Here is a 25,838-nt window from a genome sequence, read left to right as displayed (position 1 = left end):
AAGGAAATGAAAAATGGACAAATTGTGTCTCAAACCACAAAGACTACCTTAGGTTGTAAATCACTGCTGGAGGAAAAGGGACAAGTAAACAAGAAAGATACATCTGATATCTAATATATCTAATGTCAGAAAACAAGCTATATGTCTGATATAGTTATGAGGCGCACATTATTTATTCATGACATGGAAAGGGAGCCAAAGAGAAGCCCAAGGGTAATGACATAGGTGACCAAAATTAAAGATAGCTCTTTGAGCAGCGAGAGGTCAAGTAGAAAGGGAAAAGATTCCTTCAAGATAGTGTTAGCTAGGGTTAGGGGTTAAATAAAAGGGAACACTCCAGCAGGAATGTAGGAACCAGTGTTGGGTGAAGAAGGTGAGGGAGATTGATGTGCATGAAGAGGATATTAAATGCCTGTAATAATAAGACTAAAAGCATAATACATTTCTTGCAGTGGGGGATCTCTGTTCTCTTTCAAACCACTTAAGAAGGAATCAAGAGTTTTGACTGATTTTACGGTATGATTTTTACAGCCAACTTGAAAATCCTATCTAGTCTCTCAAGGTCTGCTGGGCAGCTAGCCATTAAAAGAACAGCGTTCTGCTGAGGTGAGTCCAGTGAAGTGAGCAATATGGAGGAAAAAAAAAAGATCGAGAGGGAAGCACAAAGCAACCAGAGTTCAATCAGCTTCTGGAGGAACCATCAGAGAAACCTTTCATTGTTGATACAGCAAAACTCCAGTCCATTTACAACCTTTATGGCCCTATTTCCAATGCAGATAGACAGCACTACTCAAAGCTACTTCAGTATTTCATATCATTAGGGATGCAGCGATACCACTTTTTTCAGAATGAGTACGATACCGATACTTTCATTTTTGGTACTTGTCAATACCAATACTGATACCAGTATTTTCACAGCATTTTTTTTTTTTTTTTTTTTTAAACGTTGGCTAAAGAGACAAAATAAAAATAATAGTAAGAAGAAGAAGAAGATCATGTTAGTTGGCTTCATTTAGCTAACAGATATTTCCATCAGATATTTCCACACTTGATTATACCTGTTAAAATGTATTGTATAAGCGTTTGTTACTTTCACTGTTCATTTTAATGGAGCCTCAGAGCTCCTCCATCTCAGAAACTGAATAATACTGTAATCACAAAACATTCAACAAACTCGTTATACATTATATGAGTACAGGTTACTATTTCGGGGACCCTCGCGTGCAAATAAAAATCATAATTTTAAAGCAAACTAAACACGTTTGCATTGGTGCAGAATGAGAGACATTTCTTGCCTAGTGCATTACACAGTCTGCTAGTTTCACTTCTGCTTTAATCAATAATAAATATTGTTTATAGTGAATGCCCCTATAATTTTTGTTTGTTTTATATTGACGATTTAGTAATAATCCAAATGCATGGGCTAATGGAGTGAACAGCAATCATGATCATACAACAGAAGTGTGCTCTCTCTCTCTCTCTCTCTCTCTCTTATACATCTCTCGCACTCCTCACCATCAAATAACTTTAAATAACTGTTTTGCTTGCTTTCTTTTTACATATCTGATCGAACTACAAACTACATGCAGTGATGTCTGTGAGATATTCACTTGAATGTTTAATATTATATTAATTACTTGCATGTACTTCATAGACGTCCTTAATCTATAATAACTCGATTCTTCTCTCTGTTGTCAGTCTTTCTTTTTCTGGACACAGCTCTATTCACACGCTGTGTGGGTATCGGCTTTTGATATTGGGGCATTTTTACCAGTATCGGTATCGGTGCATCCCTCATTATCATCAATAACACTGCCCCAGAAAGGCAAATAATAATAGCTGTAAAGAATCAATCTAAAACCGGTCTCAACAGATATAAAACTGGTTCATTTCAAATTCTACATTTGCCATTTGAAAGCTGAACTGTCACACATTTGAGACTCGTTAAATGTTGGATGTGTTCCATGCTAAAATATTCCATCTGATGTGCAGAATGCTACAACTCCATTTCCCACTAGCAAACTAGACGTGTCCTGACTCACGTGCTTAACATTTAATGGCTGGAAAATTTAAAACTGGGTGAGAGGGAATGTAGCCGTGCAAATATCTACAGATTATATTTATACCATGTTAAAATAGCAGGGTGTTCTGCTATTATACCAATTTACTGCAAATAGTGGCAATTATCTGCACCTCAGTAATGTAGTACATTATAAACAGTAGCCTATGCAACAATAACTTATTGAGTCTAATTTAATGCATTCCACCCTTATTATATAAACATACCTTAACTTTTTGATTATTTGCTTAATTTTCATTGAAAATAAATGCTTTTCTGATGTAATTTAATATTTGAAAAGGGAGAGAAATTTCGCCAAAAGTCAGAACCGAACCAGGGTCAATCACGTCAAAATATGCGTGACACACGTTTGAACTTCTGCGCCACTAGTAATAAACAACTGATAAAATTACCCACCCCCATAAATAAAAGTATTAACAAACTTTTATGCAATAAATTTATGATTTAAAAATGAGCATTCCTCCCAAAAACATCTACATTTCTGTCACTTTCAAGTGTTAGTATATATAATCAGTTGCATTTATAGGGGTTATTATAGCACAGTTCTGTAATAAGGGGGGTTATCATAGAAACCCCCTGGACTCACTGGTTTTCAAAACCTGGCTACGACCATGTGTTAGACTACAGGTGACTTTCTATAAAAGAACTGCTCAAATAGTATTCGTGAATAGGTTGGAAACTCCTACATTTTAGGCTTGTGTGTAAATGATTCAATGACTCAAATCATTTATAAAGACCATCAATTGTTGTGATACTGCACAAATCGGTTCTATGAGTGATTCAATGACTATCTTTTAAAGACACTTGTTGGCCACCTACTGCCATTAACTAAGTATTGTAACCTGAAAAAAAATACCTGAACCTGAACCAAATTAAAGGACCAGAACTAAATGTTTTATAAAATTATTTCATAGGACTCTTTAAATATTTTCCAAAGTTTTATCTTGGCCAAAAAAAAAAAAAGAAAGCCTCCTGTGAGGTTAAAGGTCATATAGATATACACTCTTTTCTCACACCCTTTTCTCAACAGACCTTTGGTCTTTTTTCTTATTCATGTATAGGGTAACACATGGGGGGTTGAAGAGAGGTTCGTTTCTAAGTCAGACTGATGCAGTAATTCACCTGTACATAAAAAAAAAAAAAAGTAAAAAAAGGTACATTTGTTCAGACGTGACACACACTTGAATGATGTGAAGAGAATGTCTTAAATCAGAGACTGTCTCATGAGTGTGCTGTTCGAAGAACCAGAGAGATTGTTCTGTCCTTTTGACAAAAGACATTATGGCTGGCCTTTTTTTCTCATGTGTCTGTCTATTTAAAAAGTGATTTGCAACTTTATTAAAATCACAAACGCAGGATATTTATAATAGGAAGCCTTTTTGTAAGGCACATAAAAAGGTTATACATTTTCAATATAATGAGAATATTAGTGGACAGACGGATTTAATAATGATCCTTGTGTATGATACCTGTGAAAAGAATTCTTTCACATGGGAAGGTAAATGAGATGGGTTCTGTCCAATTTAGTAAAACAAACAAGGCCTTAGTCTGATCTGTTAGAGAGAAGTACTTATGCTAATATGATAACTGCCCTATTGTTGATGTTGCTGTTGTGGGAGCTTTAATTTCACTTAGAGTATGTGGTTTAATAAAACATCTATTATAGATATTCAATATTTTTAGGAGTTTACTGTATACCATTTTTAGGGATATTTTAATTCAGCTCAGATAGTATAAGTAATAAACACTGTATTCAAAACATTTTCGAAGACTTAAGAATCTGTTTGATTGAATTTAACTTGAAAGATTGGTACAGCTACTGTATGTTGACAGTTTGTAGATATGGCACTCACCAATGTCCCAGGAACCAGGGCTGTTGTTCTCAATCTCACTGCGGCCGATGACATACCAGACACAGGCCATCCAATGTGCCAGCAAGGCAAACATGGACATGAGTAATGTGAGTACCACTGCGCTGTACTGGGAGTAGCCGCTCCAGCTTTTGCAGCAAGCGTAGAAGCCGTAACAAGCGAACTGTTTTCAGCAGATGAACTCCAAAGTACTAAACACAAAGATATTGAATGTTCAAAAATGAAATCATAGAATGAATAATTATTTAAGATGGGCATGACCAACATCATATGAAATGTGGTGTCCCACAAAGCTCTGTGTGAGGGCCGGTAAAACAAAATATACAGGTTTTATAAGGTTGTGAATAAACAGTAAAATTATCTTCAAAATGAGAAAAAACAACACTCACCACACTGACATTGAAGGCGTACAACAGGTCAAAAGGTAGAGCAGCAATCAGATCCACAAAAAGCCAGGTGGTGACATAATGTACACAGATAGAGCGCGCATCATACACCACCTGGCCTGATGTGCTCACAAATGTGGTGCGAAAATTTAATAAAATATCTGTAACAGGGATATAAAGAAAAAAATATTAGAAGACACTGATATTTGTTAATTACTACATCACAGAATAAAATATTTTTAGATTTTATTAATTACCTGGGTTCAGTGACTGATTATAAATGTTTGGTCCTGGGTTCTAGTGACTATAATGCTATTAAATAGAAGTAGCAATTACAGCAAATAGTACTTAGAAAGATTAGTAAACGGAGCTCCTGCTTTTCTTTAACAGAAAAGCAGAAGCTTTTTTGCAAATCTTTTGATGATACAAATATTTGATCTGTATTATGAAACTGTGTGTAATGAGCAGTAACAGATTCTGTCATTGAAGACTACTGCTCTCAAGCAGTACTTATCCTCACTGTGGAATTCTAATATAAAGGTAATGGCTATAAATCTGACATTGTATCTAATGTGTCTGTATATGAGTATTTTCTTCACCTGTATCATTTAACAGTTACAGACAGGAATCTGACTTTACTAATGCATTAATATGACAGAGTTATTTCTGAATTATAAACGCATATTAAACTTCTATTTTCTGACCTGTCCTTCAAAATCTTTTTAGTTTTGATCTCACGATTTTGACGATTTAGAAATACTAGATGTGTTTTGTGACATTTGTTTAGTAATATCTAGAACACTTGGCCAGCTCTGAGTAATTGAAAGATATCTGGCCGTATATTACCTCTGGTACATAAAAGACGGTCTGACTCAGAAATGTACACGCACACCTGAAAAATAATAGGATGGTGTGCTCTGGGTACTTTATTAGCAGGCATTGGTATCAAAAGACATTTAATATCACCCATTATTGAGACAGAACAACTTATTTTTGCTAAATTAAAGACACAGCAAAAAAAAAAAAAAAACAATAGGACAGTAAGTTGAGCCTTACCTAACATGAAAAGGATTTCTACCAAGATGTCGCTCACACTCGGTGGACTTCTTGGGGTCGACACGTCATCCCGCCCACCAACAACGGTGAAACAGACATTGTAGGGCACAGTAACTGCTACATAAAAAGTGGCTAACAAGATCAGCCAATCCCATCCAGCTTTGAAGGTGCCGTAATGGAGGAGAATGAAACGGCTCTTCTGAATGGCTGCCACTTTGTACTCTGGGATGGGAGGCTTCTCACCGAACATGTTCTAAATATGATAGCAATGTTCAGAAATGTTTACTTTTTTGGTTTGTTTTTTCAAGATTTTCATAAACAGGATGATGTGTGCAGCACGAAAAGAATTAAAGAACTAATCCAACTCATTTCAGAAGAAGCAGTAAATAACTTTGTATCATTGCTGAACACAGCATATTGTTTTATATTTATCTTTACATTATTTTATAGTTCCTTTTTATTTCCTACAGTAATGTTTTCTACTTGAATTATACTTAAGGTCTTAAGTCTGAATTATAAGAATGTAAGTGTGTCTAACTGGGTCTTACATTGTTGATCTTGAGTTTGCTCTTGTCTTGCTTCTGCAGGTGTCCAGACAGCTGGTAAAGCACAGCTCTGCTGCGTCGCCGGTTGGCATTGAAGCCTGGTGGCTGCGTGACCTTGTGCACCTCCAGCCCCGTCTCCTCGTCTGAACAGAGAACAGCCATATTAGTATATTTTTTAGTATATTTGTATATTTCATTTCTGAATTGTTTGACTCAACACTAAACAACGTCAAGTTAGTGTTAATGTGGCATCGTAAGCACAGATAAGCATAGATAATATATTTCCACCATTACTTCTGTTAAGTCATTAGAAAATGCTATAGCTTAATTTTTTATCCATAATCCTCTGAATGATCGAAATTACACTGAAATCAATATTTTTTTAAATAAAAAAATATATATATTATTTGAACAATTATGAACACAGATAAAGTACACTGTTGGAAATAAACATGCAAATTTATAATAATCAATTCAAGTCTTTAGAAGCTCTCTGAAAAAGCAGAAATATGCCAATTTAGATAATGATTCAACTGTATCCAGTTTGTGCTTCTTCATTTTCCCTCTCTAAAGGCTATCAGACTCTCATTCTGTCTGCTGCACCAGGGGTGTTCAGGGTCATTCAGATTTGTTTTATTCACACACACACACACTCACACTCACACAAAAAGTACTATATTTTCAACTATTTTTAGCAAACAATGAGTTCAGTGTGTACAGCAAACTGTAGTATGGCTTTGTAAGTCTTTTGAAGAGTATTTTTCATTTTGGTGGTAAACAACAACAAAAAAGGAACTAATCATTTAATTATTACTTATATACAATACACTACTGTTCTTACATTTATACTGTAGTAAAATAAAATAAAAAAGTTAAAAATACTGTATCTCTATATCTTACTGACTTTTCTGAAATAAGCATTTGACGGTGTGTATATTATCTGTTTTCGAGGAGAAAATAAATGATGGAAAGACATTAAAGGAGATCTGCTCTCTTCTCATATGCTAACTAACATGTTCCCGTCAGCCTACCCTTCACTGAAGAGTTGATTTTAATTGATGACTTTAGTTTACATGACTAATTTGAAAAAGTGCCATCTGTCAGCTTCGTGTATAAAAGATGTCTTACAAATCTTCAAGTTTATTTCTTGTTCTTTCCAAAGCCTCATTCCATACTTTTTTTTATTTAATGTATTTTTTCCCTTTATTATATGAATCCAACCAAATTATTTCTTTTTAAAGAATATTTGGCTTAGTCAACATAATTAAGAATGTAACTCTCACTCTTTTTAAATTGATTCACGTTATTCACTTTTAATGAGGTGACATCATTGACCAGTGATATATTACTCCTAATGCCAGTACATTGTTTATCCTTCAGCCAAATGAACAGTAACCGTGCTTTGGCTCAAGCTCAGGACACTAAAGGGAGCTTCACACCTCCGTGCCAAGCTTTCTTCCTAGCCCTCGCTGTGTCTTGTGCGTGTCTTTTCATCTTTCTCTTTATCAGTCTACCGTTCACTCTTTCTCTCTGGGGAGGAGAGGTGTCAGGATTACTGTAACAGCGAGCACCACATGAGATGCTGCTGGCCCGTATAGAAGCATCCAAAACACACAAATCTGTATCCAAGAACGAGAGAGGGAATGAGAAACAGAGGATAAGCTTGCTCTGTACTACACCAGGTGTTTGAGGTGTGTGTGAATATTAGTGGAATTTAGGGAAAATAAGAATAATCATCTTGTAATGAGCTTTGTAGAGCATCCCATATGAGGCTGAAAGCATTTCTGTATGTATAAAAGGATAATTTGCTCTTTTGAAACCGTTCTCCCTTTGTTATAGAGCACTTTGTCTCTACTGTATAAAGCCATTTTTGACTCTCTTGTTTTTCTTTCTTTATATCATTGTTTTCTTTGTTCTACACAACAACAATAAAACCGTTTTTTCATTGTGTATTTTGAAAGGTTACCCACATTACTGAAGGTATCTGAGAGACTGGATCAACGAGCAGCAAATTATATAAGAATCAATGTAATGTAATGGCTTCTACGTTCTATAAACCACCAGCACAAAGAAGGTTTACTAAAGAACTAGAGAATCAAAACTAGGGATCCAATGATAAAAAGTTGGCTGATAACCAGTGTTGGGAGTAACGCATTACAAAAGTAATGCATTACAGTAACATATTACTTTTTGCTGTAACGCAGTAGTGTAAGGCATTACTAATCAATTTTCAGTAATATTTTACTCGGTACATGTTCAGTAATGCTAGCGTTACAATGCACTTTTAGCCCAAAATTAAATTTTTCAAAGAAAAGAAAAAAAAAAAAAAAAACTAAAGACCGCAAGACATTAACGAATCAAAAAATGAAGCAAATAAGTCATATTTCCTGTTCGTGGTCATTCAATAGCTGCTTGTGGTGTTTGTTTTGCATTTAAATAATTTCTGCGTTTTATTTCTTTCCTAGTAGCCTATAGTTTATAGTTTCAGTTCAAAGTGGCTCGCGCTCGCCCCGTTAAGCTCTGACAGAAAGGCTGCGTGTGAGGCTGACAGAGACTGAGAGACGTGTTTGAGATGTGCTGTTTTCCTTAATGCATAACTTACATTGCACAGGTATATTCTCCATCTGTAAATGTTAAAAAACCAATGGAAATATTTCCATTTTGCTGTCAGAAGTGCCTAAGCTTTTGCTTCATAAATAAATAACCATCATTCAGGTGGTGACACTCACCTCTTTCTGGGCTCTGTTCTTCATCTTGGACTTTCTTATTGTCTGTTATGTCCTTGTGTGATACTAGAAAGAGCACCACCTCTCCCTTCTCATTCTTTATGGGCACAATATCCAGAAGACACCAGAACTGAGTTCCTGTCGATACAAAATATCCATAATAGCTGTCAAGAGTTCAAACTCAAAATGAACATTCAATATTGACACACATTTATTGACAGGCATTTACAGTACGCAGCCTTATATTTAGACCAGTCTTTATGTTTAAAATGTATTATAGCTCAATAAATGATATGATATGACCTAGACTACTTATTAGTTTTAGTCTAAATCAAAACTATCTTTTGTCAGGGGTTCTCTCAGTTGGCTGTACTGCCTTCATTTCCCATTACCTTGAGTTAAACTGAACACATGGAAAAATTATTTTTGCAGCTCTAGACTTAAATAGCAATAGTAAATAGCAAAAGCAGCAAAGAAGGACATCTCAAAGTCACTGTCATCTAAAGTGCTTCGTATCATGTCTGGCAGGAGCATCTCATTTGAATCCATTAGATTTTAGCAGCTGAATCTAGGGCTGCAATAACTAATTGATGAAACTTATAAAGAAATTGCCAACAATTCATTTCATTATCAATTAGTTGTGTCTTTATGCTTATCACAGAGAATATCCATCACTGACATCATATACCAATAAAAAAATGAATAAATAAATAAAATAAAAACCTATTTCATTGAGAAAAACAGTAGACAATGGTGGAGTTCACAGGATGAGCAGTGCAACACAAAAGCAAGTTGTCTGAAGTTTGGGAGCGCTCTACACTTACTGTTCATTAGTATATAGATTAATGTACAATAGATCCTGGATAAATATATTTATTTTGCCATTCAAATAATAATGTAAACAAATTGCAAACTGAAATATGTCTAAATATTTTGAAATATTTTTCTGCATTTTTATTAAATTATTTTGCTCCAAAAGACAGCTCCGATAATAAAATAAGCATTCAGCAAAATTCAACTCTTTAATGTGATAATAATAGTTTTGCTATTAATAATAATAGTCATTTGTTGCAACAGAAGAAAACAATTTGTTGTTATATTTAGCTACATATCATTTTTAGATGTGTTTAGTTCCTTATCTCTCTAATCTCTGATTTCTTTGCCCAAAATTTGAACAAAGACAATGTTCAACGTGGCCCAAACATAATAATAATAAAAAAGTTAATTATCTCTTCAAAACATGATAATCTTCTGTCTTTTTCTTCATGAGTGGTCTGATTTGTTGTTTCTTAGCATTTAGCATTCCCAGAGTTATTATTATTATTATTATTATTTTTATAGTAAATCACAGTTTATATATGTAGTCTCTTGACAGGTGAGCAGAACATGTCTTTACTGCTGAGCACAGAATTCCCTGTTTTGTGTCTGTGTGTATTTGTGAGCACACATGCAGGTTCTCTGACGTTCTGCAGCTGCTCAACATTATGCCACAGTATCATAACATGTCTCATTAAATCGAGACGGAGGGAGACAGAAAGAAAGAGGTAGAACATGCTTGGTTGGAGGATGGAGTCCCTAATGATACACAGCTCTGTGTGTGTGTGTGTGTGTGTGTGTCTGTGTGTGTGTGTGTGTGTGTGTGTGTGTGTGTGTGTGTGTGTGTGTGTCAACAAGCCCTTTCATTAGCCACAGCTTGAGTCGAGAGAAGTAAATTTCAATAAGAAAAGAATGCATTTCATTGAACCAGCAGTCAGAGACCATAGGCCATGTAACACAATGAGCAATAAGTTCAAAACAAACCACTTAATAAGGTCTAAGAACAGCAACATGCCAACCTATGAATAAAGCATGTGCTGCTGACAATAGGTAAATGCAATAAATTGATTGATCCCACATGTGGTGAACAGCTAAGATCAACAATGAATGATTAAACAGCCACTAGTTTGACTGCACAATGGACTGAAGGTTGTTATGATGATTACTGGCCAATAAGGGTCAGGTATCATTCTTAAACCTCACATAAGAGCTCTTTAATACACTACATGAACTGCATTGTATCTCAAAGCACTTGATATTTATTGATGTTTTTAAAGTGTGGATTTGAATTCTAAACTGCCACAGTTTGTGATTAAAGGGCCATTTTGTGAGTATACAGCAATAACAAAACACAACAGGGTTTCGCCTTCAATGCTGCAGTTAATAACAGCAAGAACCAAACTATTAGGCGTCTCCTGTGAATTTCATCTACAGGAATTTTCAGCTACTCAAAACCAGTGTTTGGGGAAGCTTCTCTGAGACAGCAGTTAATTCAAGTTATTATTTTGAAAGCGTAGTTAGCTACACTACAAGCTACAAACAAAACCTGAAGTACTGAATTACTTATGTAACTTATGTTTTTATGAATAAACATATACCCAACCGAATAACTGAATCATTTACAAGTCATTAAAACCAGTGAGGGGTTTTGAATGAATTAACAATCTAAGATAGAACATAGCTTATTTAACCAGTTAAAGTTTAATAAAAAAAATTTAAAAAATCAGTCTAGACCCACCAGGGTGCATGCACAGTCCTTAGCACACATCTCAAAACGTTTACGGTTTCTATAGCAACCAGTATTTCTAACTGCAGCTGAAGTGACGCGCTGACTTTACTAATTAGTGATCGACTCTTTTGCTCAGAAGGCGGGGCTTAATTTGATAGAGCAGCTAAATTTAGCGTTGCATTTTCCCCCATTCAAAACTATATGTGTGACACGTGTCTTAGGTATTCTATAGTATTTGATATTATTGTATGAGAGGTAACCATTCGGGATGAATCGATTCATTAGAATGAATCAGACTTTCCAACGCTATCTACAAATGAAAAAAGAAGTTACTGGAAAAGCTGCACTAGTTTTAAAACAGCTAAACTGTCAACATTGTCACGATACTGTAAAACACAGAGCGTGAGATGGTGCCGGGAAGTAATTGATTTAGTTCTCTCTGCTGAAAGACAATAGAACCATCACAGAAAATTGAAAGGGTTTCTACTACAAATACCATTACAAACTTTACAAACCATCAACTTTTAACTCTTAAAATCATTTAAAAAAGGTTTTCTGTAGTGTGTTTTGGGACATATTCCATTAGGATTTATTGGTTTCAACGAGCCACTGATAGAAGGTGATCAATTACCAGTAGAGACCGACATGGGTCCATTACTGTTTCTATCAGTAAAGCCATTCAAAATTTTGTGATGGTGTCTATTGTTTTTTCAGCAGGGCTTTAATGTTGTTTCAACACCATAAAATGACTGAATGTTCAATTGTCGTTCTTATTTTATTTTATCGTATTATTATTATTTAATTTTTTAATTCATGTCAAAGTGATAATTGAATCTGCTTCTGACAGTTTGTTAACTGACAGTGTCTCAATGCAATATGGCAGCCATGCAACAGGGAGAATTTACAGCAGCTATGATCTTTTATTCTTTTTGAACCATGTACAACCTCAACCTGAACCTGGAGGCCAGGATAGGTGTGTGAGACGTGTTTGGCTAGTGCCAATGTTTAGAAGTCCTTTGACTCATTGACAAAGTAGCAGGATTGTTGTTGTGGCTGATGCACAGAGGCGACGAGATGAGTTCTGTTTGGGTCTGAAGTGGCTTGCCCAGACAATCCACAATCAAACCTTACAAACTGGAAAGAATACAGAAATAGCCTATTCTCTTTGATAAGACAACAAATAGCTGCTGAGTATCTCTTACATACCAGCCAAATGAATGGATCGGACTCTGTGAATTCAGACAGCAGGGGGGAAATTTTCTCTGATGAATGTTGCATGAATGCTAAATTGAAGTGAATCAGGTGAGAAATCGGTTGTCAACGGTTCAGTGTTTCGAGAATATTTTGCTCTAAATATCTGCCAAATTCTCTCCACCTGTTCTGGTGTCTGATAGGGGTTGACAGAGAGACCTACGCTGTATGGTCTCACAGCAATTCACAGTGGTCTCCTGGTACACGGATGGAATTGTGTTCTCTTGACCGCAGGTGGGAAAAAAAAAGTGGATGGCATTAACTATACGACACGCTATGCTCCTTCTGTTATGATTGAAACGTAATCTATGCTCAGCTGCTCCAGACACACGTTAAAGAACACGGCAGGCATTTAAAGCCAATTTGTTCAAATATGTACAGTATGTATTCCGGACTGAAATTATATTTGGGCATTTACTGTGAGGGAAGCTTACTTTTAAAATGAGCCATTGTAGATGTTTTCCTTTCGGATCTGTTTAATATAAGCTCAGACTGCATTTATTCCGTTTTTACATTTTATCATCCATATAAATGGCAAGCACTCAAATGTCTAATGGTCTAAACAAATCAATGAGTGAGGCATAAAGTTCCTAACATACTTACTCGATCTCTCTTATTACACTGCTACTGACTAGATAGGTAAATGCACATGAAATATTGATTTGAGTTTCAATTATTTTATTAGACAATAGAGAAAATCTAATGTAGCACAGCTATGTTGGATATCATTTTCTTTAAAGTCAGTTATACAAGATTTAACAGCAGAACAAACTGTTCCAGAAAGCTGCATCAAATAATCTATTTCCTCAAGCCTGGAAGAAAATCTTGGGTTGATTACATTTAAAATGTCTTTTTCTATATGTCAATTGGTTCTGCTATTTTCTTTGTATCCCTCCATTGCCCCACTGTGTTAATTATTTCATTATCGCCTGCAGCTATGCCTGCTTTGTCACTCTAATCAATTCAGTATACCAAATTCCTTTCTGATTAATTAATTTTAAAGTTTGCTTTGATTTGGTGTCCTTATCCACAGCATAATTACAGTGATTTAATTGCTTCAGCATCTTTAATTAACTCTCCTTTTCGGAATGTTACATTAAATTTTTCATAATAACTTTAATATTATTAACAATAGTAATTGATAATTAAATAATTAATAATATAATTTAATATTAATCACATTTACATTTTATATTTACATTTTTAAATGTTATATTTTCAATAATAAATAAATAAATAACTATATATTGGGGGAAATAGCATACCATTCAAGCATTTTTGGCATGCAAAATCTGTTAACGCTTTATTTCACAGTTTCCTTGTTACAAGTTACATGTACTTACTATTATAATAACAATAAATAATGCATAACTACATGCAACTAACCCTAAAGCGAACCCTCAACCTAACCCTAACCCTAACCCTATAGTAAGTACATGTATACTTAAATGTATAATTACACTGTAACAAGCACACCTTTAAATAAAGTGTAGACCAATATCCCATGTAGTAAGTTTTAGGATGGACTAATACTATTTAGGATAGATATTAAGGGAATTGGAATTAATTCTTGGTAATTTGCTTGTGGTGCTGGAGACAAAGGCATATAATTAACGAAGAGTCTCCTACCTCCTTTTTTGTAGAAGACCAGTTCTGTCTTAAACTCCCGCCTTTCGTCCAGTGCACCCTGGATCTGTGCCATCAGTTTATCACTGGTCTCCGGCCCATACAGGAAATGACACGCACAGCTCTTCTGCATCAGTTCTGCACGGGCATAGCCAGTGAGTTCACAGAAGCCATCTGAACAATACACGATGGGATACAGCGACTGGACCTGCGCATTCCCCAGCACAAAGTTACTGTCTGTGAAAGAAAAACAACAAAGAGAAAGACATAAAAGTCTGCTCATGAGAAATGCAACAAAGTTATTTGCATTTCAACACTCAGTATATTCAACAAAAGCCCAGAATAAAAGAGTTATTGACTTCACAGTAGCTGTTCAAATTTTTAAAATGCAATGAAACAAAAGTAATAAGAGTTAACAGAACTCCCTTGTGCTAGCGATATTTTCTCCAGCTCTGTTCTCACACTCACCCCAGACTCACTGGAGGCCTGAACATTTTGCACATCCTCTCAACAACGCTTTAAGGTACCTTTAAGCACTTTCCACAAGCCTACTGGGAATCTGTTTTGCCTGCTGCCCTTTGACCTTGTGATAGATGTCTGAATGAATGTGACAGGAGTGAAGAAACTAGCCATTTATACACTGTGATTGTGGTGAGCTTTCTGTTAATGATTATCAGAAACATTTTGGTTTGCAGTCTATGTAATGGTTTGCATTGCATTAAGTGAATGTATGCTTGGTGTATTTTTATATTTCTGCAATTTTCCTCTGAATATGTAATAAATACAAGGACAGTATATAGGTTATAGCATATCAAAGTTGTATATAGTAGCCCCCCCACCCCCCAAAAAATATGAATGCATTGGAAAATACTAAAACAAGTTGCATCTGTCCACAAATGCAGCTAGACATTTTCTCAGAACTAACTTCTCTCTTAAAGCAAATTTCTTCTTGAGAATTTATATATTTATTGTAATTAATACTGTACAGAGTAGATTAAAAGAAATCAATATGCCTGAGATTTCAAGATTTCAAGATGCAGAGTCAAAATAACATGATTCAGATCTGAAAGTGTGAATGATGAAACAAAGAACAAGCACTGAATCTAGTACAAGCACAAACATGCTTTAACTTTAGACTGCACGTATTCTGAAGCATGGCGTTTCCTCGTCAAAAGAGAGAAAAGAAAGATTAAATAATAATAATTTAGACATCATGAATGACAAAGAGAATGGAATGTGCTGCCTTTATTCATCTGCAGTCATTAAATCATCTCTTAGGGCTACGAAGTAATAATCATATTCTCACCAATCGAATATTTATTGCTTCGTGCTGAGGTGCAAATATTGATCCATCGGCTGTTGGGCGCCCCTCTCCCTCTCTCTCTATGTGTTTAATATTTCACAGGGTGGTGAATGGGAGCAGATTTTTCCATGACTGTGTATTTAAAATGGAGCAGTGATCTACAGGTTGATTTTCATACTATAATAAAGTGGAGGGAGCGGGAGAGAAAAACTACCAATCACATCCTCAAGACAACAACACAAAGAAGTCAGCAGAATAGCTTTCCAGAAAGAAGGACAGGGTGTGAAGAAAGGTTTTTGCCAGTCTTTTACTACATCTTTTTTCATATTCAGTATGAGTAGCCATCATTGACTGGCAATACAAATAAAGGTGAAGAACAGTCAGGCTGGTATCACAGATGGTTCAGTTGATAAACTGCATTTCAAATATTGAAATGTGTCTGTTTATGATGTGGTGTGTACATGAGCAGTGACACGTCTGCATTTTCATAGTTAGTATTGGCTCATGTTTTCCCTGCAACTTCCTGTTTATCCTAGTTACTCTGCAATGAATGACACAAATCCCACTAACAAGCTCTTCCATATGAGTTTTAATAAATCTACCTGCTTTTGTTGTTACCAATGTAAAATAAAATAAAAAGATCAGGGTGATTAATGCAGGACCCCTGAGATGGACAAAACACTCTCAGCTAAAGTGGTTAACAAATCTCTCTGCGACTGAATAGAGAGATACATGACACAACAGATGGGCAAAATAAACACTAGAAATCTTGTTTACCAGACAATATGAAAATACTGTTTACTTTTATTGTTACATTTCAGATTTGATTGTTCTTAGAGATTATGTCACCACTGAAGTTGCCTAAACCGCATTAATCCACTACACATCTCTCTCTTTCTCTCTTGCAGACACATTCATCGAGTAATAGAAGAGAAGCTGGAATTAATATTTTGATTTTCGAATGTCAGTCTTTCCTCTCTTTCTTATTTTATTTCCTATATATCTTTTTAATGAGGTAACTTGACACCAGTAATCTGAACTATGAATTGCATACAGCTTTTTTCAATTATCTAATGCTTCAAACACGCCACTCATGGTTGTAAAGCTCTAGTGCGTATTGTTTTATGGCTAGACAAGATATATTACCTAAGTTTATTGTTTAATGAGTTTGTTTTACAAATTAAAAAATTGAATTGATGCATAATGTATGATTGTTCACTTGTTTTTATGGTTCAGCTCAGTCAAAGTGTCTTTTGAGATCAGGTGGAGTCATGAAGTCTCCTGATATATTTGCTATGATATTACAAAATAATATATATATATATATATATATATATATATATATATATAGAGAGAGAGAGAGAGAGAGAGAGAGAGAGAGAGGATACTGTTGCTTTCTCTGTATGGTTTCACATAGACTAGTTTTAATGACTTTTTTGTCTTCTTTATCTCCACTACTTTGCCTGTGGCTTTTTCTCCCTCAGAGATTATATTAATTTTACAAAATAAATTTAATTCCCCCTGAATTTCAGATAAAAAGCTTTACTTTATCAACAAAACTCAAAAGCAAGCCTGCTGTGTATACATCTGATGGTTTGTACTTTGCTCTTTGCACTTGGCCTGGGGGCTATCAAGCTACTTTTTTCAAAAATGTTATTTCAGGTAATAACAAGATTATATAATTTTTTACTTTTGAATAGCCAACTAGACTTGGGAGTTCCAGACCCAGACCCATGATGAAAGTTGCATTAATCTTTATGACAGGTTGCAAAAACAGTAAGTAAAATGGGCAAGATCCAGAGCATCTAAGTGTACTGCTTCTTCATGAAATATGCTCACTTACTTTAAATTTAACAGCCACTTTTACATAAAATGTATATCTTGAATTCACTGAAAATTGCTTTGAATAAAAGTATCTGCCAAATACATAAAATATTAAATGCATTTTAAAAAGTAGCAGTGCCACTAGGTCGCCATTCTTTCATACAATCAAATCTAGCATGCAGTGCTGATAAATGCTTCAAATAAAGCATAACTGACATTAAGCTGGTATGAAGCCTCTATTCATGATCTGAGTGAAAGAGTGGTTGAAAGTCTTTTGAAAACTAAAATTGTTCTCTGATACTGCACAGTTGCGATGCTTTTATAGTGAGCTTAAAAAAAAGAACTGTTATGCATTCTCAAGGTAAGATCATTCGTAATGTATGTAACGTACCAAATCAGTATTCACCAATAACTTGTTTTTTTATTTTTTTTATTTTATTTATGTCCAACTGATGAGACAGGAATATTAGGGACTAGTTTGTCATTATTGGTGACTCTGAATAATGTAATGCTTGAGAAGGTTTCATTTTATAATGCTATGAATGAGGATGAATTCGTAATTAAGATAAAGAGCAATTTACATATACATTAATTGAACTGCAATGCCTCAAGAATGAAGACGCTTGAATGTTTCTGGATGCTTCAATACAAGAGAACCCAGAGCAGACAAGTAAGAAGAGATCTCAGAATTTGGAAAGGCTGCATGTAAACAGCCTCTGCTAAGCAGACATCTTGCTACAGGGCAAAAGAACCACAGGGACCTTGATGAATAAAATAACAAGACTTCCAGCGACTTCCCATAAATAATGAACTATTTCATGATGGAGTGTGGTGTGGTGTGTGTGTGTGTGTTGGTGTGAGTTTGTGTCTTATGTTAGTTGGTGGATCAGGTTCAGAGATCATGGTAAGATTTCATAAACAGATATTTCATTTTAAATATCCGTTTTTACCATATCCAGTGAAAGAGTAAGAAAACCTGCATTATAGCACAAGCTGCAAATTTTCTCTGCATTAAGATGCAGTTATGCATATGTCCAGCTGTCTAATGAGAGGTCTGCAATCTGAGTCACTATATGTAATTTGTTTATTTGTATGCCTTTGAACTGATTTTAATGATGGCACACTTGGCATTGCTTGTGGGTTTAGCTGCACATGCTTTCAGGGGTCATATGTTTATTGATAATGATGAAAAGCTCTACAGGAAAGATTGTGTGAGAAGTCCTTGAACATGGCCATGTTTTATGCAAAAGACTAACCTTGGGCATGTGGTCACTCATTTAGAGTGATGTTATGTGTTGTGAATTACAGAGAAAAAACTTTCATGAGAAGCTGTTCTGTTCATACTGCGTACAGATGAGATTCTGAAGTGTGCTTCCAATGGAAACTTTACATGAGGCCACAGGGGAGAGGATTTGTGAATGACAGTGAGACGACAATATGGCGATATGATGACTGGAGTATATCTGGATTACATTCATACTACACACAGTCATGATAATTTTGCAGAATATACTTCTTAAGTCAATTAATCATTGATTCGATCAAAACCAAAGATTTGCTTGAAATGCCACTACTTTGTTGTTCGAATATGTGTGACAGTTATGCTGTGGCTTTATTTGAAACTATATTTGGGAACTGATTAACTGAGAAGCTGCTTGATATTAAAGTCTTATTTTAGAGGTATATCACAATATATATAAAACCATTCAAACACAGTGTGATATGGGAGCCGAGGAACAGACGGACTTGAATAATTATATGGTTGTAAGAAGACGATGGATGTTTGATTGATTACGACATCTTAGAGGTTGGTTGAGCTACAGTGAATGAAGAAGCAGAAGAGCTGAAACTTATAACCTCCACATACTAAAAACTCACACTAAAGAGTCTAGCTCTGCTGTATCTAGAGCAGCATTGAGATGCAGTTAGTGATGCACTGTTAAAAGAACTGAGAAAAGAATATTGCGTCAAGTGATGTGTCAGTCATGAGAACTTGGATAAAGTCCTTTCGAACCTAAAATTCAAGCCCTTTTATATGAAAACAATTACTAATATAGAAGCTGCATCCGTTAAATGATTACTGCAACCACAAATGTTAAATGAATAAATATGCTTAATAATTATTGCCTGCTTTTATAAAGGTTAATGATTTCCCATTACTGTTCGTTAAGCCAAATGTAATGCTTATGCAAAGCCTTCCATGCGTACCGATCTTACAGCAGCTAAGACATAAAACAGAAATCTCAGGCATCCTGCCAGACAGTATTTCAGGTTTATATGTATGTCTGCAATTGGCATGCACTAAACTCTGCTGTGTGCAGATTTAGAGACAATCAGGTGTTGCCAGACACTATTGAGTTAATCTTTTCATTCAGGCTGAATTTGTGCTTTTTAGAAGTATTTAAAAGGGCTTTGTAACAAATGCTCATTTGCAATGACTTGTCTAACTCCATGGTTTCTATTGCAAGTGTGGTTGTGCTGGCATTCAGTTGTATGCTTTTCACCTAGTGTTCCTTTATAAACTTAGTATTTGGCATTCTGGAGGATCACCCTGGAACAAGGTGAAAAATTCTCTTTTACCGCTACATTCACAGCAAAAGCCAAAATAGTTCCAATAATACACATAGTAGCTTCCATTAACTGCCTCAATGGGAATCCAAAGCCTTTTCTTTCTACAGTGTAAACTGTAAATGAGAAGTATTTCAAGTTGCCCTCTGAAACCCTGGTGAATTGAGCTGTGCTGGTCTGTCCAAAAGGTCTTTCCCGGTCTCACAAGTTGGCAAGTACAGATCCTAAATAATTCTGCTCAGTCAGGAACAGCTGGCACTCAGATCACAGTTGATTACCACTACTCATGTGCTGCTACTGTTTACAAGTGTGACTATGAACTCCCAGAACTGCTCCCATTAGTAAAAACATCAAATTGACACCAGGCCTTCGTGATGTTGCACAATCCATGTACAAGCAGCAGAAAGGATGCTGGTGACAGAGTTATGTTTGGAATAGGATAACATTTACCATGGTAAGACTGCTGACTGAATCTCAAAAGGGAAATGTCCAAACTTATTTATTTTTTATATCAAAAGATAAATTAGAAAATACTATATATATATATATATATATATATATATATATATATATATATATATATATATATATATATATATATATATATATATATATATATATATATATATATATATATATATATATATATATATATATATGTATGTCTGTGTGTGTGTGTGTGCAAAAAAAAATAATTAATTAATTAATTAAAAAAATACTGATAAAATCTAAAATGGATTTTTAGCAATGCATATGACCAATAAAACATTACAATAATGAAAAGAAAAATCAATAATTTTGACCCAATCAAGGCTTGCTATTGCTAAAAATATATGCCAGCGACTTAAGACTGGTTTTGTGCTCCAGGGTCACACACATGCACCTCTTTTGTGCCAAGGGCTACATATAAGATAAATGGAGTCTGTTTTGTGTTGCCAAATCCTCTGGTTTAGACAGGTGAGATGTTTGCATTTGTATTTGATCAAAACACTGATGGGCCATAACAAAAAAAAAAAAAAAAAAAGGACATAGAGACATAGACAACTTGTTATTTTGCAATTTTCCATCTTGTCTCTTTCTAAAACCAGTGCGTGGAGAAAAGTAAAATGCAGACAGCAGGCAATTTATTAGTGCTGTACCACAGCAAGTTGCGTGGCACTTTGGCAACATAATTACCAAGCTGAATGCCCAGGTCCCTCTTTCTCGTTCCTTCTCTTTCTTTCTAAAACACAAAGCTCTGTCACTGGCCCCTAGAGCCCTGGGAAAACTATGGGGACGGCCCCCACATTGCTGATTATAGCCTAGAGAGTGAGCTAGAGAGAGAGAGAGAGAGCTACACTGATACAGCAGACATAAAAAGAAGCACACCCACATGACAGAGAGAGAGAGAGAGAGAGAGAGAGAGAGAGAGAGAGAGAGAGAGAGAGAGAGAGCAGATTCTGTGAGTTTGTGAGTGAGCAAATGTGAGAAGAGAATAAACCATGGTGTTAAAGGATGAGCATGTAAGTAAGGGTTGTGTGTGAGAGAGAACAGATTATTATTCATCAGACTAACTAATAATTTAATACAAATGAACTCAATTATGCCATTCTAAAAGCAATAGGTAAGTAAAGATATTCTATTATTCTTAAATGTCATTAGCCACACCAATGAAAACAACATTCAGTGGCATTCACTAAACAGTTGGCCTCAGTCTAATTCATTTACCGCCTGCAATCGAGTTTAACCATATGCTAAACAGAACATCTGAACGTTTGAATTAAGCCAGTATCATTATTTTTCCTAAACACTGCCTCTTTCTAATTATTACATATTACACCTTGTTCACAAAATTCATTACTACTTGTCGGGAATGATTAGTGCAATGCTATAAACGTTTATGCATTGAAGCTTTAAAACATTTTGTGGTAATGATTTTTCAGATATTATCATTGTTTTACATTTTACTAGCTTAATTTATGCTGCTTCTGCTGTTGTCACTGTCAGCTGTCATATAATTCAGAGTTCATATTTTGACTGATTTAACGTTTATTAATTATCTCCATACTTGAGAATCATGAGTTGAGGTATATTATGTGCATCTCATTGCAACTTTTGGATTTAAAGGGATCATGTGATCAGAAGAGATATTCTTTATAAAAGTTAAGATTCTGCCACGTCCCCGTAAAACAGCTCATTTAAACGTGTCTACATCATTATGTGGAAATATTTGTGTAATGCCACCCAAATGTTCACACAAAGAAAGGTGGTAGAAATAGGTGGTTTCATTAACCGCAGTTATTGTTGAAGCAGCCATGTCAGGGAGATGCTGTGTGTATAGGCAAAAGCAAAAGCACTTTATTTGGCCTTCCAAAAGTAGATGCATTTAGGAATCTTTAAGATTACTTACAACTGAACAAGCCATGAAAAGCTGATAAAAATCCTAACTTTAGATGAAAATTTCAGATGGCACTTAGAGGCTTTTACATCTGAACTCTTCATAGCATAAATGATTGCCCTTAGTTTTAAATTGTGTCCATTTTATGTAGTAAGCTTTGAAAATATAACATAAGAGGATTGATAAACAAGAACAAGAAGAATCTTTAGTTGATATGACAAATATTTTAAAATTCAATAGACTGGCTTTTACTCATTAGATGAACTGAAGTTTTTGAGGTTGTCAGTTGCTAGTTGACTGTAGGTTTATTATTATTTATCTTTTTAGCTAGCACAACTTTTTTTCTTTTTTTTATAAATATAATGTTTTTTAAACTACTGATTTAATTTTTATAATTACTTTTTATGTATTATTAATGATTTTAATTGGTAAAATGTTTTAATAAGGCATTGTTATTGTTAGTTATTACAAGGCTCTGTGGAATACTTGATTCTGATTGGTCAGTCGCGGGATAACAACCTGTAACAGCTACTAACACAGGCTCATCTGTGTAACAGCAGTCAGTTAGCAATATATTTTATATATTAATCATGTTAATGGTAACAGATACCACTTTTTTCTGTCTTTTTTTTAAAATCTATTACTAAATGTTTAAATTTACATTATCAAAAATCAAAAAGTGCACACTGATAGTTCAGGTTAACTAATGTACGAAAATAATGTTAACATGAAACCTTATTAATCCTTTTTTAACCCTACCGAATTTGTTATCTTGTTAGCCTAAATATGTGATCCAAAAAAAAAAAAAATGGTAATCAGGGATTAAGCAAATGATGTTACAACATCAGGCCCTTAAAAGAGAAGACGACAGTTTGTGAACAGGCAAATGCAGCCCAGGATGGGTAGAGAGTGCTCATTTCTGGAACAAGCCAAGTGGAGCTCTGCGAGGGTGTGTGAGAGAGAACTGAAAAGTGTTTGAGAGAGGGAGAGTGTGAAAAGCAAAAGAGGAAAGAGGACTCTTGAGAGGGAGACACAGACAAAAATCCTCACAAATAAGCAGGAGAACACTTCAGTATGGCACACAAAGACCTTAGAGCGTTCACTATTATAGACACAATGTAATTAAGCCAAAATCCGTGATTTAATGAGAGTGGAAAGTTTTTAAATGTGTCTTCTCTCATCTGGGACGAGGCAGAAGAGAGAGCTATGATAAAACAAGAAATGAATAATGGAAAAACAAAAGATACATTTAAGACACAAATGCTGTGACTGCCTGAAGAAAAAGAAGTGCCAAAACATTATCTCCCATCATCCCCTTTGTTTGCCGCCTTCTTGCTTTAACAAGGCCTCATGTCCTCAAAGAGCAGAAGTTGAAATGCACTTCAAAGAGGATAATCTTGTTTTTTCTTCAATCTAACCTGACATTAGCTATGCACAGAGCTCTTAAGTGTAAATGAACTGGATGTTTAGATATTCTGAAGAAAATGTGAGTGCTTTCCTGCTCAAAATGCAGACAAAATACAGTGGCTGCCAGGATGTGGTGTTAAAAATGGGTTAATTACAATGGTCCCTGCACATTAAACTGCACATTATTTTAAAGTGTCCTTGTTACAGTATAATTACACATTTATGGAATAATATGAATTAACTACATGTAATGTACTTACTAAATGGTTAGGTTTAGGTTCAGGGTTTGGTTAAGGGTTATCTGGTGTTTAATAGTAAATACATGTAACGTGTAACAAGGACCCCTTAAAATATAGTGTAACTAAAAACCTTCTATCATTTCAACACCTTCAGGTGTAGGTGCAACAGAAAATAGTTACAGATCTGTGCCATGGTAAGGGGTGATACACTTTCTTTACGGGCAGTATGCCAACTCATACAGGCTGGGAAGCATGACAGAAAAAGTTCAGGGCATCTTTCTTCAATGGACGCCAGTTTCGTTAGGATGGGGAACTATGTCTGGCAGATGGCATGGTGGAAGAAGACTAAGATTGACACATGTTGACAGGAAGCCAGTATGGAAATGACAAGGCTTGGCAGGACACACGACATTAACCATGTGATGGGAGATGACAGGAAAATAGAAAGAGGGTTATGGGAGAGAAGTCTTCATTTCAGAATGTATGTGTGTGTGTGTGTGTGTGTGTGTGTGTGTGTGTGTGTGTGTGAATACATGAACATTTCTCTGCAGTTATACAAACAGCAGCATGTTTACATCATGCAGACTACATGAAAAGGTACATGAATTTGGAAAAATAATTTCATATATTCATTACACATTATATGCATGTATTTCTCTCACTGTCACAAAACACATATGCTTGTACATGTGCTCACAAACATTTCTTAGGTATATTGATATCATTTAAATATTACCCGTAAATTTAATTTCAATAGAAAGCTGATACAGTATCTGTCTATAATCAAATTTGTAATGTCGTTCAAGACGAAAGAGAAAGCAATTGTTTGGAAGAGTATAACAATAAAAAGATCGTCAACTGATGATATCTCTGTTAGGGATTAGAGGTGTGAATGCACCGAGGTGACAAATCCTTCCTGCCTGTTTGCTTTGGTGTTTTGATTTATTTGAGCTATATTGTTTTATAAGTATTATATGGCTCATACCTGTACATGTTTGTGTAACCAGGAAAAACATGCTATACCATAAAAATATAAATGTATGTATCAGTGTCAATTTTTGCTCATTAGCAAAATGCAGTTTTGGGTGATATTAAGAGATATCTTGAAGTAGCGGTAGTTTTCTCGTGTTTTTTGTGAAGATTCTTTTAAAGAAATTAATGCTTTAGTTCAGCAAGGATGCATTAAATTAATCAATTGTGACAGTAAAAAAAAAAAAAAGTTTATAATAAATATTTATATTCCATTCTTTTTAACTTTTTTCCCCATATAAGCAATTATTTTAACACTGATAATACGAAATGTTTATAGATATTAGAATGATTTCATATTAGAATGATTTTTGAAGGATCGTGTCTTTGTTGTGTGTCCCCCTCATGTAGGTCAGTGCTTTTCCTTTCCTTGTTGTCTCTTAATTAGTTATTCTGTTCACCTGTGTTCCTCCAAACTGCCTTGTTAAGTCATGTATTTAGTTCAAGTCTGTTCCTCCTTTGTTGGGTCAACCTGTTGTGTACGTGTTCTTCGTTCCCTGTTAGATTTAATAAACTACACTTTTATTTATCCATGGCTCCTTCTTTCCTTCCAGCAGCATATCTTGCCAAAAGACCCGACCTTAACAGTGTTATTTGCCAAGCCCACCGCTGACGGAGAGACAGAGCCCATCATGGCCGACGAGTCATCGCATAGGAGTGTGACAGAGCTGAGGATCGCCACGGAGCAAGAGCCTCAAAGATCATCAGACCAGTTGTGAGAGCCGGCAACAAAGCCCGCCACAAGTGAGAAACCATAGACAGAGAGCATGGAGAGGAGCTCTGCCCCCTGTGGCATGGCTGAGGGAGAGCTGAAAATGGATTTGGGAGAATGCAAATCGAAAGAAAACTTAATTGACTTGTTTACTGATCTGCTCCTTCCTCCTCTGTCAGTGAACTCTGTCCCTCCCATTCCTGAGTTTAGCGCAGAGAAGGCTCCTGTTCTCATGTCTAGCCCAGAGAAGGCTACTGTTCCCACGTCCAGACCTGAGAGGGCTCCTGGTCCCA

General features: G+C 35.4%; 1 protein-coding gene across 1 annotated transcript; it reads right to left on the bottom strand.

Annotated features, from left to right (window-relative positions):
- Positions 1-3,989: 3,989 nt before the first annotated feature.
- Positions 3,990-25,464, bottom strand: LOC113076010 (potassium voltage-gated channel subfamily H member 8-like; the record flags this gene model as incomplete). The annotated part of the gene is made up of 7 exons (XM_026248655.1): positions 25,401-25,464; positions 14,090-14,323; positions 8,668-8,802; positions 5,942-6,081; positions 5,394-5,646; positions 4,341-4,498; positions 3,990-4,142 (listed from the first exon to the last, which is right to left on the bottom strand). Coding segments are annotated over exons 1-7 (1,137 nt in total), but the record flags the coding sequence as incomplete, so codon positions are not given.
- Between the last annotated feature and the right edge of the window lie 374 nt (positions 25,465-25,838).

Source organism: Carassius auratus, unplaced genomic scaffold (genome assembly GCF_003368295.1).
Source record: "Carassius auratus strain Wakin unplaced genomic scaffold, ASM336829v1 scaf_tig00018295, whole genome shotgun sequence".
In the NCBI taxonomy this organism is placed as follows: Eukaryota; Metazoa; Chordata; class Actinopteri; order Cypriniformes; family Cyprinidae; genus Carassius; species Carassius auratus.
The sequence above is the reverse complement of the archived record's forward strand: the minus strand, read 5'-3'. Positions and strand labels throughout refer to the sequence as shown.